General features: G+C 38.5%; 1 protein-coding gene across 1 annotated transcript in view; it reads left to right on the top strand.

The window, feature by feature from the left end:
* Positions 1 to 15,974, top strand: part of LOC150085546 (putative cysteine--tRNA ligase, mitochondrial) — a 322,579-nt gene that overhangs the window by 193,676 nt on the left and 112,929 nt on the right. The window contains exon 7 of the mRNA XM_090373333.1: positions 9,238 to 9,372. Within this exon, the coding sequence (XP_090229459.1) occupies positions 9,238 to 9,372 (135 nt within the window). The remainder of the gene's footprint in view (positions 1 to 9,237; positions 9,373 to 15,974) is intronic.

Raw genomic sequence — 15,974 nt, 5'->3', positions numbered from 1 at the left:
CAAAACATCAAAGGCAGATATTGTGGGGATTTCAGAGACGTGGTGTCACACAGATATAAGAAATGCAGAACTGGAATTTGGGGAGTACAATGTCTACAGAAAGGATAGACAGGATAGGAAGGGAGGAGGGGTTATGCTATTAATTAAGAAACACATAAAATCCAAGGAAGTGAAGCCAGTCGACATCGCTGGACAGTGCAGTGTCGAGTCAGTTTGGTGTGACATAAGCATTGGGAGATCAAAATTGAGAGTAGGAGTGTGCTATAGGCCTAATGATTCTGATGAGCATAATAAGAAACTGTTCGGAGAAATAGAGTGGGCCAGTAAATCAGAGAGTCTTATAATGGGGGATTTTAATTTCCCAGATATTGACTGGAATTTGGGGGCTGGTCACTCACACAGTAGCAAGGCTTTTGTGGATTTATTGGATGATTGTTTTCTACATCAGCATGTTCGGGAGGCAACTAGAGGGAGTAATACTCTTGATTTGATTATCAGTAGTGATTCTTCATGCATTAAGAATCTGCAGATAAATGAACCACTTGGTGGCAGTGATCACAGTGTGCTGAAGTGGGAGTTACTCAAAGAGGTAACTACCATTAGGGGTAAAGGGAAGGGGTATTGCTTTCGTAAAGGCGACTACAATGGACTGAGACAGTATTTAAATTCTATACAGTGGGATCAACTGATGATATTGCCAACAGCAAATTCAAAATGGGAAGCATTCAAAGAACTTATCGTGGAAGCTACTAGGCTTTACATACCAACTAAGAAATATTGTTCAAGGTTTAGGCCTAAATGGTTGTCAGATGAACTAATGAGGCATATGGCAGAGAAGAAAAATGCATGGGATACATACAAATTAACACGTGACACGGATGCCTATGATAGATACAAGTTGATCTGTAACCAAGTTACAAAGGAGGTTAGGCAGGCGAAGGCAGATTACGAGAGATCCTTGGCAAGGGATGCGAAGAAAAACAGCAAAGAGTTCTTTACTTATGTAAACTCTAGAAGGAAGGGGATGAATCAGATTGGTCCACTTGAGATCGATGGGTCAACTGTTGATGACCCTGCTCGGGTAGCTAACAAACTAAATGAATATTTTGCATCGACATTCACACATGAGGAGTTATTCAGCGAGGGGAATGCCAGAGGTGTATTCAACTCTAGCAGTAAGCTAGAGAATCTTGTAATAACTGAGAGCAAAGTGGAGGAGAAATTGTTGAAGATAAACACAAGAAAGGCACCTGGGGTGGATGGGATCTATCCAGTTATATTAAAGGAGGCAGCAAAGGAGGTAAGCAAACCCTTAGCCATAATTATGAGAGCTTCCTTGGACTCAGGGGAGGTACCCATTGACTGGAGATGTGCAAATGTGACCCCAATTCACAAAGGGGGATCAAAGGCTGACACAAGTAATTATAGACCTGTGAGTTTAACTTCTGTTCCCGGAAAATTAATGGAGGCACTGGTGAAAGAAGCACTGCAGGATCATCTAGACAAGACTTCAGTTATAGCTAGGACACAGCATGGTTTTGTTAAGGGGAAGTCTTGCCTGACCAATTTGATTGGATACTATGATGCAGTCACAAAAGAACTGGATGCAGGGAATAACTTTGATATTATATACTTGGATCTTAGAAAGGCTTTTGATACTGTTGCACATGGAAGACTGCTGCACAAATTGGAGCAGTGTGGCATTGGAGGCAAGTTGCTGCTATGGATAAAGGGGTGGTTGAGGGGGAGAAGACAGAGAGTGGTAATCAATGGACACTGCTCATCGTGGACTAATGTTATTAGTGGAGTCCCTCAGGGTTCAGTATTGGGGCCTTTATTGTTTTCTGTATTTATAAATGATATTGATGATGGTATATCAGGCTTAATGTCCAAGTTTGCAGACGATACGAAGGTTGGCAGGGTTGTCAAGGACACTACTGACACTATGCTGCTGCAACAGGATTTGGAAAGGTTGAGCAGATGGGCTTCGAGGTGGCAAATGAAGTTTAACATTGACAAATGTAAAGTACTACATATGGGAAACAGCAACCCCAGAGCAACGTATCAACTCTGTGGTACTACACTGACAGTGGTAGAGAATGAAAGGGACCTGGGGGTGGTGGTGCAGGCAGATATGAAGTTCTCTGAGCAGTGCAGACGAGCTGCAAGAGTAGCTCATGGTGTATTGTCAATGATATATAGGAATTTTTCTAGCAGGGATAAGGAGGTGATTATTCCCTTGTATAAGGCAATGGTCAGGCCACACCTAGAGTACTGTATACAGGCCTGGAGGCCTCATTTCAGGAAGGATGTAGAGCTGCTGGAACGAGTACAGAGAAGGGCAACTAGATTGGTGAATGGGACAAAGGGGTTCTCTTACGAAGAAAGGCTTAAGTTTTGCAAATTACAGTGTCTGGAAACTAGGCACCAGCGGGGTGATCTGATAGAGGTGTACAAAGCCTTGAATGGTTTGAGCATGCTCAATGCTGATGGGATTCTTCCTCTAGCTCAGAAAAATCACCTGAGAGGGCATAAATTCAAATTGAGGAAAGACAGATGTAGGATAGATGTGCGGAAATTTGCCCTTAGCCAGCGGGTGGTTGGTGGGTGGAACAGACTTCCATCCCTTGTCGTGGAAGTTGATAGCCTAAATAAGTTTAAGGCTCAGCTGGACAGGTATTTCGAACGAACAGAGGGGTGAAGTGGAAGTGGTTATTTTTATTTATTTATGTTACTTTTTTTTTTTTTTTTTTGGCTGATGCTGCATAAGCTTGCTTTCTTGCATCAAATGCCTCTACTAATGCTAATGCTAATGCTAATAAGTATTCACGTAAGCATACATGCATGTATACTTGCGTGTACACCAATGCTAGGAGTTTCGTAAATAAATTTGATGAATTTGAGGTATTGCTCAAAACATCAAAGGCAGATATTGTGGGGATATCAGAGACATGGTGTCACACAGATATAAAGAATGCAGAACTGGAATTTGGGGAGTACAATGTCTACAGAAGGGATAGACAGGATAGGAAGGGAGGAGGGGTTATGCTATTAGTTAAGAAACACATAAAATCCAAGGAAGTGAAGCCAGTCGACATCGCTGGACAGTGCAGTGTCGAGTCAGTTTGGTGTGACATAAACATTGGGAGATCAAAATTGAGAGTAGGAGTGTGCTATAGGCCTAATGACTTTGATGAGTATAATAAGAAATTGTACAGGGAAATTGGGCCAGTAAATCAGAGAGTCTTATAATGGAGGATTTTAATTTCCCAGATATTGACTGGAATTTGGGGGCTGGTCACTCACACACTAGGAAGGCTTTTGTGGATTTATTGGATGATTGTTTTCTACATCAGCATGTTCGGGAGACAACTAGAGGGAATAATACTCTTGATTTGATTATCAATAGTGATTCTTCATGCATTAAGAATCTGCAGGTAAATGAACCACTAGGTGGCAGTGATCACAGTGTGCTGAAGTGGGATTTACTCAAAGAGGTAACTACCAATAGGGGTAAAGGGAAGGGTTATTGCTTTCGTAAAGGTGACTACGATGGACTGAGACAGTATTTAAATTCTCTACAGTGGGACCAACTCATGATGTTACCAACAGCAAATTCAAAATGGAAGCATTCAAAGAACTTATCTTGGAAGCTACTAGGCTTTACATACCAACTAAGAAATATTGTTCAAGGTTTAGGCTTAAGTGGATGTCAGATGAACTGATGAGGCATATGGCAGAGAAGAAACATGCATGGGATACATACAAATTAACACATGACACAAAAGCCTATGATAGATACAAGTTGATCTGTAACCAAGTTATAAAGGAGGTTAGGCAGGCGAAGGCAGATTAGGAGAAATCTTTGGCAAGGGATGCAAAGAAAAACAGCAAAGAGTTCTTTACTTATGTAAACTCTAGAAGAAAGGGGATGAATCAGATTGGTCCACTTGATATCGATGGGTCAATTGTTGATGATCCTGCTCAGGTAGCTAACAAACTAAATGAATATTTTGCATCGACATTCACACATGAGGAGTTATTCAGTGAGGGGAATGTCAGAGGTGTATTCAACTCTGGCAGTAAGCTAGAGGATCTTGTAATAACTGAGAGTAAAGCGGAGGAGAAATTGTTGAAGATAAATACAAGAAAGGCACCTGGGGTGGATGGGATCTATCCAGTTAGCATTAGTAGAGGCATTTGATGCAAGAAAGCAAGCTTATGCAGCATCAGCCAAAAAAAAAAAAAAAAAAAAAAAAAACCCACTTCCACTTCCACTTCACCCCTCTGTTCGTTCAAAATACCTCTCCAGCTGAACCTTAAACTTATTTAGGCTATCAACTTCCACGACAAGGGATGGAAGTCTGTTCCACCAACCAACCACTCGCTGGCTAAAGTTATATTAAAGGAGGCAGCAAAGGAAGTAAGCAAACCCTTAGCCATAATTATGAGAGCTTCCATGGACTCAGGGGAAGTACTCATGGAGTGGAGATGTGCAAATGTGACCCTAATTCACAAAGGAGGATCAAAGGGCGACACAAGTAATTATAGACCTGTTAGTTTATCTTCTGTTCCCGGAAAATGAATGGAGGCACTGGTGAAAGAAGCACTGCAGGATCATCTAGACAAGACTTCAGTTATAGCTCAGACACAGCATGTGTTTGTTAAGGGGAAGTCTTGCCTGACCAATTTGATTGGATACTATGATGCAGACTTGGATCTTAGAAAGGCTTTTGATACTGTTGCACATGGAAGACTGCTGCACAAATTGGAGCAGTGTGCCATTGGAGGCAAATTGCTGCTATGGATAAAGGGGTAGTTGAAGGGGAGAAGACAGAGAGTGGTAATCAATGGACACTGCTCATCGTGGACTAATGTTATTAGTGGAGTCCCTCAGGGTTCAGTATTGGGTCCATTATTGTTTTCTGTATTTATAAATGATATTGTTGATGGTATATCAAGCTTAATGTCCAAGTTTTCAGACGATACGAAGATTGGCAGGGTTGTCAAGGACACTGCTGACACCATGCTACTGCAACAGGATCTGGAAAGGTTGAGCAGATGTGCTGAGAGGTGGCAAATGAAGTTTAACCTTGACAAATGTAAAGTAGTACATATGGGAAACAGCAACCCCAGAGCAACGTATCAACTCTGTGGTACTACACTGACAGTGGTAGAGAATGAAATGGACCTGGGGGTAATTGTGCAGGCAGATATGAAGTTTTCTGAGCAGTGCAGACGGGTTGCAAGAGTAGCTCATGGTGTATTGTTGATGATATATAGGAATTTTTCTAGTAGGGTAAGGAGGTGATTATTCCCTTGTATAAGGCAATGGTCAGGCCACACCTAGAGTACTGTATACAGGTCTGGAGGCCTCATTTCAAGAAGGATGTAGAGATGCTGGAACGAGTACAGAGAAGGGCAACAAGATTGGTGAATGGAACAAAGTGGTGCTCTTACGAAGAAAGGCTTAAGCTTTGCAAATTACAGTGTCTGGAGACTAGGCACCAGTGAGGTGATCTGATAGAGGTGTATAAAGCCTTGAATTGTTTGAGCATGCTCAATGCTGATGAGATTCTTCCTCTTGCTCAGAATAATCACCTGAGAGGGCATAAATTCAAATTGAGGAAAGGCAGATGTAGGATAGACATGAGGAAATTTGCCTTTAGCCAGCGGGTGGTTGGTTGGTGGAACAGACTTCCATCCCTTGTCGTGGAAGTTGATAGCCTAAATAAATTTAAGGCTCAGCTGGACAGGTATTTCGAATGAACAGAGGGGAGTGAAGTGGAAGTGGTTATTTTTTATTTATTTATTAATTTTTTTTTTTGGCTGATGCTGCATAAGCTTGCTTTCTTGCATCAAATGCCTCTACTAATGCTAATGCTAATGCATACACACTACTCGGACTCCCTCCAGTCACTATTTGGCAGCCCACCAAATACGGAGGATGCAGAAAGGCCAGAGAAGCTTTCCCTTGTATATGAACAAATTTGACCAACGCATATCCCCGGAGCAATATGGCCTTAGTTGCAAATGCTCCTAAAAACCAGATAACAAACAAACAAACAAACTATCTGGCAGAGTAGAAGTAGCAAGATTGTACACTAGCTGATCCAGAAGCCTCCTAGAGAGTTACCAATAGGTTCGGTCCAGTGTACTAACTAGCGGCCGGCCTGTGAACACCGTTTTAGAGCTGTACCCTCGAAATGTAAGGAATGTTGGATCTTGCTACGACGTTCATCATAACCTTAAAAGTCATCAATCGTACTGCATGATGGAAGAGATAGGGATGGTTGACCGGAACTTAGCTGTAGAGACTAAACATGGGTTCCCCTACTTCAAGCCTCCAATAAGCAAAGTGGTGGTATTTCACCGGTTGATGAGAGTCATCTACCACCTAGTACTGCCTGGTAATATAGAAGGGGGGTGGTGTGGGTGGTCACCTACTATGTACTTGTGCATGGAGGTTATACCCAGAATTACTAACAGTCCCACCATCGTGAAGGTGCAAGTCTATGACGTAAAAATGTGTAAGGTGTTCACTCTGTTGAATAGTATCTCACTGCGAGATGTTGAGATGTTTCATTTGAAATTATTGTTATGCGAGGTGAAATGTCTAAGGTGTTTCAGAGACATGAGAACTGTGAAAGGAGAAGTGTACAAGACTTTTCAAGAAGCTGCTTGAGCAGCAGGTCTAAGCAAATCAGTCGATCATGTGAAGGAAACTTTCCGAAACAGCTTCAGTAATGATGTCGAGCAGGTTAAGGCTTTTTTTTTTTTTTTTTTTGATATTGGCTGGGGATTTGCAAACAAAGCGAACAGGGAGCAGAGCTTCCTAGTATACCATTAAAAAAATACTCCACGAGGAAGATTCCAAGCTGGATGAATAAGGAAGTTGCCGATTACTTGAGCAGAAAAAAGACAGCATGGTATGGTTACAGAGCAATAAAAAGTACTGAAGCCTATAACAGCTACAAATTGATCTATAATAGTGCCACAGAAAAAGTTTGGCTGGCAAAAGCAGATTATGAGAAATTTCTGGCAAAGAGAGCAAAGAGTGGATTTGGTTAAGGAATAAGAGAAGAACAAATTAGATCGGACCCTTACGTAATGGACGTGGGATAGTATTAGATACCCCAGCTGAAGGTTGCAGATGAACTCAACAGTTACTTTGCATCAATATTTACAGAAGAAAATCTCCTTGTGTCAATGAGAAATTACGGGAGTGAAGTTGGAAAAAAATTGTAATTAATGATGTCGAAGTTTCACATGTCTATTTAATGAAAAAACTTTTGAGCCAGTAAGGCTCCTGGGGTTGATGGCATATACTCTATAACCTAAAGGGAGGCAGCAATTGAGTGCATTGAACCGTTGAGGCTAACTATGAGAGCGTCACTGGACTCGGGAGTGATTCCGTTGGATTGGAAAAGTGACAAGGTTTCTCCAATACATAAGAGCAGTTCTAAGAGTGAAGTGGGAAATTATCAGCCGATCAGTCTAATTTCAGTAGTAGGGAAAATCGTGGTCAAGGGTGGAATTCAGGATCATTTAGATAGAAATGGAATTCTGAAGGATACTCAGCATGGTTTTGTAAAGGGAAAATTATGTTTAACTAATCTGGTTAGCTATTTTGACCAAGAGAATTTAGGGTATAATTTCGACATTGTTTATTTGGATTGCAGTAAAGCATTTCACTCAGTCCTATTTGAGCAGTTACTTTATCAGCTGGAACAGGTTTGGATCGCAGAGAAAATCCTTAGATGGATAGCTGAATGGCTTCAGGGGGAGGAGCCAGAGGGTTGTGATAAATGGTTATTCCTCATATTGGGTTGATGTAAGAAGTGGGATCAGTATTAGGACCACTGTTGTTTTTGATTTTTATAAATGACATCGATGAAGGGATAGAGGACGTGATATCTAAATTTGTAGATGTTGTAAAGATTGGTAGAGTAGTTAATGATCACTGCCAAGCAGGGTGACCTTCATCAGAATGACCTAGATAGACTTCAGGGATCGGCAGAAAAATGGTAGCTTTGCTTTAATCAAGCAAAGTGTAAGGTATTACACCTGGAGAACATAATCCCAAAATAACTTATACACTTGGAGTTGAACTAAAGGCAGTAGTGGAGGAAAGAGACTTGGGTGTTATGGTATAGTCAGATATGAAATTCTCTGAGCATTGTAGACAAGTTGCAAGGAAAGGCCCATGGTGTCCTATTGATGATTTATTGAACAATTGCTAGTAGAGATAAGGACATCATAATCCCATTATATAAGGCTGTTGTTAGACCACATTTGGAAGGCTGTTCAATATGGAGACCGCACCTAAAGAAAGACATTTTGCTTGTTGAAAGGCTCCAAAGATGGGTAATTCGCCTGGTGAGATCGGCAGAAGGGTGTCCATATGAGGAAAGCCTTCGAATATGTGGGTTGCAGAGCTTGGAAACTAGGTACCTTAGAGGAGACTTGATTGAGGTGTTTAAGCCTCTGAGAGGCATAAGTAAAATGAACAAGGATGATAAGCATAATATTTATTTAACATAATATTTAGCATAAGCATAATATTTATTTGCACAAAGCATTAGACATGAACAATCATGCAGTAAGAACACAATACTGATTAAAACCTTATGGCAATTTGTCATACTGACCATCCAGATTATGAAAAGCCAATGGTCTGACCTCTTTCAAAATCTATTGGTTGGGTACAATGTCACCTTATGCATGTTAAGGGCGTGTGTGTGTGTACACGTGTGTGTGTGTGTGTGTGTATGCAAACTACACACACATCCTTTGCACCTTCTCATATAATTTCTAGATCAAAAAGTGTCATGTGGGTTATTGGTTCTTTTTTATGAATTCTTTAGGATAAATTTCTGTTATAGATGTTACTAATATCATAATTAAACACAGAAACATATCAACAATGGCACAAAATTTTGTTAAAATATTGTAATTTTTATTGTGTTTTGGGGGATAAATTCTCTCTCTCTCTCTCTCTCTCTCTCTCTCTCTCTCTCTCTCTCTCTCTCTCTCTCTCTCTCTCTCTCTCTCATTCAAGTTATATGACTAGAAAATAATATTTTCTAGTCATATAACTTGAACATTTCTTAGTCTTATCAGCTACATATTATTGCATTAAACTAATCACCCAGCATAGTATTATAGCATACTATATTTGAAATATGTAATCAGTTTTCTCATAATTCAATCATCTTTTAAAATATTTCTTTGCAGGTCATCTCCATAGTGAAATAAGTGATGTAAAAATGTCGCGTTCATTACAAAATACAATTTCTATAAAGGAATTATTAAAAGAGAATTCTGTAAATGACTTCCGAATCTTTTGTCTTTTACCTTCTTATCGGGATAGTAAGTATAATTTTGTAAAAAAAAATTACATTCTTTTCTTATATTTCAATAAAAAAACATTAAAAGGATATTCCTAAAGCATGTCTTCATAATTCCACTTAAGAATAATTATCTGTAATTTATACCAGTTAGGATAACTGCAGCTGACTCATAATAAAAGCATTTTTGGAAACAAACACCAAATGCTAGGCAAACAGGAATGCAAGGTTTCTGTAATTGCACTCAATGACATTATATTCAGAAACTTTATTTATAAATTGGACCAGAATAAAATTGTGTGCAGAAGTTAAATATACTTAGTCTCATTAAAAAGAAATTGATTTTGATTTGTCACTCACTTTATATGCACTATTTCTTGTAACTGGGTTGTTACTCTAGCCTGTAATAGTTATTTATCTTGGCTTTCCAAAGCCTTAGTCTATCCTGCACTATAATGATTTTATATATCATATCCAGTGTATTAAATCATACCAATTAGGACCATAATGCCTCTTATAAAGGTCTTCCAAAGAAGTCTCTTTGAAGCATTAGCAATTTTTAGATGTAATTACCATAATGGGTAAGGGGAAGGGTTTTCGCTTTCTTAAAGGTGACTGCATTGGTCCAGTGCCGGACCAAGGTATTTTTGCACCCTGGGCAGAAAGGTTTTTCGGCGCCCCCTTTAGTAAGGATAAATATATATATATATTTTTTCATGATTTGTAAAAATTTTGTGCCCCAGACAAGAGCCCTTCTATCCTGTGCCCTAATCCAGTACTGCACTGGTCCCAAACAGTTTATAAATTCTATGCAGTTGGACCATCTAATGATGTTACAAACAGCAAATTCTAAATGGGAAGCAGTTACTGAAGTAATTATAGAAGCTACAAGGCTTTTCATAATACTGTTCAAGACTTAAGGCCTAAATGGATGTCAGATAAACTGATGGGACTCCTGGAAAAATACATGAAAAGTACTGTGTATAAATTATTTGGCAATACCGAGGCCTACAATATATGAATAATTCTTGACTGCTCCAACCAACTTTCAACAATAATTATTTATTGTTAGAAATATAAAATTAAAATACAATAACTTTGATTCAAATGTACTCTAAAATATTGCTATAACTTTTTTTTTTATGTAATAAAATATAAAACACAGCCAGTAAGTATAAATGCATGGGGGGGGGAGAACAATTCTGACTGGCCTAAAATTAGTCACTATAGTCACTTGTGAACCATTCAAAAGAAGATGAAGAGGTGGTGGGAAGGACTGGGAAACTGAAGACTGGGGGCAATGCTCTTCCAACTTATGTAGCACCTATAGCAGGAGTGGCCATAGCATGGCTCACAAGCTGCATACGGCTTGCTCAGGCTTGTGGTGTGGCTCTCATGCGGATATATTTTGATTTTTATTTATATCAAAATTTTATATATAACACTGATTAAAGTTTAAAAATAATAACTTTATTTTTTAAGTAAGCATATTTCTTGTTACAAAGTTTTTTTTTCAAAAACATAAAAAAAATAAACAAATTTCTCAAAATACTAATTCTGATAGACAGTGCTTCACAGAAGATATTTACATATTAGGTTTGCTTGTCAATGCTTTACAGGTGTTGTCCATCTTAGTAGTTAGCTGCTGAAAGTTTGGTTGATAACTTGTTAGGGCAGTACTTACAAGCTCATTTAAATGCTCATCAGTCAAAACAGACTAATACTTATTTTTAATAAATTTGTGTTGAATACAAAGGCTCACAAGAATATGTCGTACTGAAAATAGAGATTAATCTCTGCACACACTCTTTGTTTTAGAATATTTTGTTCCAGAACCTGCTTCCAAAATTCAATAGTCGAGCAGCCACTTCCTTTTAGTTGTTTCGATCCTTCATCCTCTTGGAGCTCCATTTGCTTCAACTCTAGAGCTGCAGTATCCCCAGAAATTGGCAGCGAGATGTGACATCCATTCTTCATAATATCAAGAAGACAAGGATTTTCCAAAAATGCAGAATGATGGTTTAAGTGCTCTTAAATCACGAAATCTATCAATAATTTCTTCTGCCAGTCCATGTAACTTGTATGCATAATCTCTAGTTATTTATTTGAAATCCAGGTTGAGTTTGCAAAGTTTTACTCAAACACTTGAAATGAGTGAAGGTTTTAGAAACGAGGTCCTTGAAGAGTTTCAGTTTGTTGTGGAAGATGAACCCACTCTGTGCTAGATCAGAAATAAGTTTTCCTTGTCCTTGCAGAGATACATTTAATGACAATGATACATTTAATTGTAAATGCTTAACAACATCTGTGAAAAATGCCATGTCTATTAACCACTGGACATCCTCAAATTGACAGATTTCCCCTTTTCTTTGACAAGTTGTTTGATTGGTTCCAGCAAGTGAAAGAACATTGTTAGGACATTGCTTACCGATAGCCACCTTACCAAACAGAACCACGATACATCATCTGGAAGCTGATCGTTGTCTGTTTTTTCCGTGAAGGCTTTGAACTGTTTGAGCATATGTAGTTAACAATTTTCAGAACTACCTCCATAACATTTTCATATTTAAAATATTTAGCTGCTTGGTGTTCCTATGAATAATGCAATGAACAGGGATAAAATCAAGAAAAAATGCATTAGCAGTTAAAAGTCTCACAAATCCTTTATTGACACCTCATAGCTGGGGCACTGTCAGTTGCAATACTGACTATCTTCTTAATTGGCACAGAAGCTGCCAACGCAAGATCAAGAGCTCCTTTTATGTCTGGAACTCGAGTCATATTCTTTAACCCCTTCCCGGAACATTTTTTTCCCCTGAAAATGTGCCATGACAGATCGACTTTTTTTTATTTTGCAGATTAAAAGTATGCATCATGCGAATACGCATTGTATAGTTTTTTGTGTTTTTTAGTATAAAATACATGGGGGTAATTAACCTATTTGGGCTGTCCTCAGTTATCTCATGTATGCCAAAAAAGTGTGCGAATTATACAGATTTTTTAGTAAATTAGTGCTTGAGCTAAAAGAAAGGAACAGAAAAACATTCTTCACTACTCATATAAATAAATTTAAAAAATCAAGTGGAATGCACAAGCAGTAACTTCCCGCCACAAGCGATAATCATGAACTAACTACATTCTGATACATGGCCGCTGCAAGTGGATAGGCGAGGTAAGCGTCGCATGTGGGCTGCAGTTCAAGAGGGTGCCGAAATATTTTGCAATATTGTTTTCTAATAGGTTAACGCTTATCAGTATTCAGCATTTAGGATGGCAAATTTTATTTTGCTTACTGGTGGCACATAGAAATGCATGCTACTGTTCTGACATTGCTGTATAATAAGTAAATATAAGTAAAATGAAAGCCAGTCGTCTGCTGTCAGTCTTAAGAAAATCCCGAGAAATCTCGGGATTTATCTGGCAAATACAAAATTAGCCAGATAAATGCATTTAAATTGTAAATTTGTGAAGGTATTATTGTATCCCAAGATATTTAGTGTAGTTCCAAATAACTCTTAAAACTAAAAACAAGATATCTCGGGATAATCCATGAAGAAGGGGTTAAAGCAATCAGTTTAATAGTTCTTTTTCACACCATGATTATTTGTTACAAAATGAACAAATATGGCTAGTTGTGGTATATCTTCAATGTCTGTTGATTCGTCCGAGGCCAGGCTCAGTGCTGAGCAATTCTTTAAATCGTGTTGCAAGTTATTTATGCTATCAGCACTGATTACAGAAATTCGCCTTTCCATTGCGTGTGTGGACGCAGGGATTTGTTCAATTATTTTGTGCAGTTTTCTATTTTCTGGGTCTAAAACTGAAATTACTTTAGCAATATTTTTCTTAATGAACTCTCCTATGTAGGAGCACTTTGCCCAAGCAATGTTGAAGGCCAAAATAAATCCAGCCTCTGTTGTTACATCGGCCTCTTTAATAAACATTTACATAACCTTGGTTGACTATTAAATTTTTCTTTTAAAGACAATATTTTAGTTCACATTCACATGGAACCAGCAGGAAATTGTTGGGTGAAAGAACTGTGATTCGTTTCATAATGGTGCTTAAGATTACTGGCCTTGAACTATGAAAATGTTACTTGGCACAAAAGACATTGGTTTACCGTTTCTCTACACAGAAACAAACTCCTATTCCCACTCTGCCTTAAATTCCCTATTCTCGTCTTCATATTTATCTTTTACAGACAGCATAATAACTTTTAAAGGTTCTCACTCAAAAAGAAACTAATAACATTCACACAAATTAATTCTTACACTGTAAAAACTAATCAAACCATACGTACATCTAAAGCATTTTATCATAGAGATGCTACGTACGACAGATAAAGCCTTCGGCTCATGGAGATGTACATATGCGTTTTATTGTATAGCTTTTTCCAACATGCCTTCCACTATTGCATCTCCCAAAGGTCGTCTAGCTGGCCACCCCTGACCTATAGGTTCATAGATAGGATGTACAGTCTGTCCTCGTATAACACGTGTTTGCATTACACGAATTCGATCATACACGATTTATAAATAAGGGAACAATGTCGCATATAACACGAACGTAATTCGCTTATGCACGATTCGCCTTTGTGTTTACAATAAATGACAGTCGAACGCGGCGAAATCACCACAACTGAACACAACACAATAGGAATGAAGAGAGGATTCTGAAAATTTGTTTTTATGATTTCGTGGAAGGGGAAACACATTTAAAATAATAACGTAAAAATCAACAGAATTTCAGCTACTGTATCGGTATTATTGCAAATGTAATTAGATCGACTTTTACTACCCGTTTATAACGACTCCACTAGCAGGAACCACCAATAAAAGGAAACTGCAAATTGTTTTTATTGTTTTATGGTAGTGACTTCCAGAAATGTGCTTTAGTAAAACATAAGCATGTTATATGTGAGAATAGTGTGTTTACGCCTTTACTGCATTTATTCAGTTTGTACACGGACGTTGCATCGTTTATTCAGTTGCTACTTGTTTGCTGTGCGTTTATGTATATGAAGCTTGCCTCCTCATTTTTGTTCATTTTATAATTGTGCTCTATTCTCAAAAAAATGAGTAAAATACTTGAAAAAAGTGTGAAAAGGAAGCATTCTGGTGAAAATACTTCAGAGAGAAAAAGAAAAGCAATATCAATAAAGAAAAATATGAAATTGTGAAACGCTTTGACTGGAATGAAAGAACATGCGATATTGTGCTTGCTACAGGCCTAAATGAGGGAACGCTGAGAACAATTAGAAAGAATGCAGAAAAAATAAAAGCAACTTTCATAGCAGGAACAACACAAAGTGTAACAAAATCAGTTAGATCAAGACACAAAGAACTGGAAGAGATGGAACGTCTTTTATCTGTTTGGATAGAAGATCAAACAAAGAACAGATCAGGAACAAGTTTGCTTACGATAAAAGCAAAGGCATTGGCAATATTTGAAGACCTCAGAAATAAAGCTGAAAACCCTCAAGAAGTACCTCCCTTTACTGCCAGTAGTGGCTGGTTCAACAATTTCAGGAAACGTCACGCTTTCCATAATGTGAAATTATCAGGTGAAGCTGCGAGTGCAGATGAAGCAGCAGCAAAGGCATTTCCGCCGATACTGAAAAAACTAATTGAGGAAGAGGGCTATACACTGGACCAAATTTTCAACTTTGATGAAACTGGACTGTATTGGAAAAAAATGCCATCACGAACATATATCTCAAGAGAGGAAGCACGAGCTCCAGGCTTCAAGGCTGCTAAGGATAGGTTTACCGTTATGTTAGGAGCAAATGCTAGTGGCGACTTGAAACTGAAGCCCGTTATTGTTTATCATGCAGCTAATCCATGAGCGTTAAAAGGGATCACAAGGACTACCCTGGGTGTTTACTTTAGCAACAGCAGAAGAGGATGGATGACAGGGCAGATCTTCACTGAACTTCTACTACATGTGTTTGAGGATGTGTTTCGAAGCTACTGCAAAAAGAAAAATTTGAATTTTAAGATTTTAATTATTTTGGACAATGCACCAAGTCACCCTCTAACCCTTGCTGAACTGTCACCAAACATCAAAATCCTGTTTTTACCATCTAACACAACATCTCTTATCCAGCCACTTGACCAAGGAGTAATTGCTGTTTTTAAGCACTATTACACAAGACGGACATTTAAGATGCTGATAGCAGAAACAGAGGGCGAAAATGCACCAACAGTTAAAGACTTCTGGAAGCGATTCAACATTAAGAATGCAATTTACATAATTGTGGAGGCTTGGAACGAAGTGACAAAAGAATGCTTACATGGTGTTTGGCGGCCACTTTTACCAGATTTTATTCGTGATTTTAAAGGCTTTGATCCTGTAAATGAGCTTCCTAAATTAAAAGCACATTGTGTTGCTCTCACAAAGCAGGTTGGCTTTGAGGAATTGGAGGAAGATGATTTAGAAGAGTTGCTTCAGTCTCATGAAGAAGAACTTTCAACTGAAGAACTGCAACAACTTGTTGTTGGAGGGCAGGTGGAAGATGAGAAAGACGACGAAGTTGAATGCCTGAACACCACCATAAAACCGCTTTGTACTTCAGAGTTATCTTCAGTTTTAAATTCATTTGAGAAAAGTATGCAATGGCTA

The sequence above is a fragment of the Mastigoproctus giganteus genome, chromosome 5, assembly GCF_048544385.1.
Source record: "Mastigoproctus giganteus isolate SK-2022 chromosome 5, ASM4854438v1, whole genome shotgun sequence".
Taxonomy (NCBI): Eukaryota; Metazoa; Arthropoda; class Arachnida; order Uropygi; family Thelyphonidae; genus Mastigoproctus; species Mastigoproctus giganteus.
Note: the sequence above shows the minus strand (reverse complement) of the source record. Positions and strands in the feature narration are given on the sequence as shown.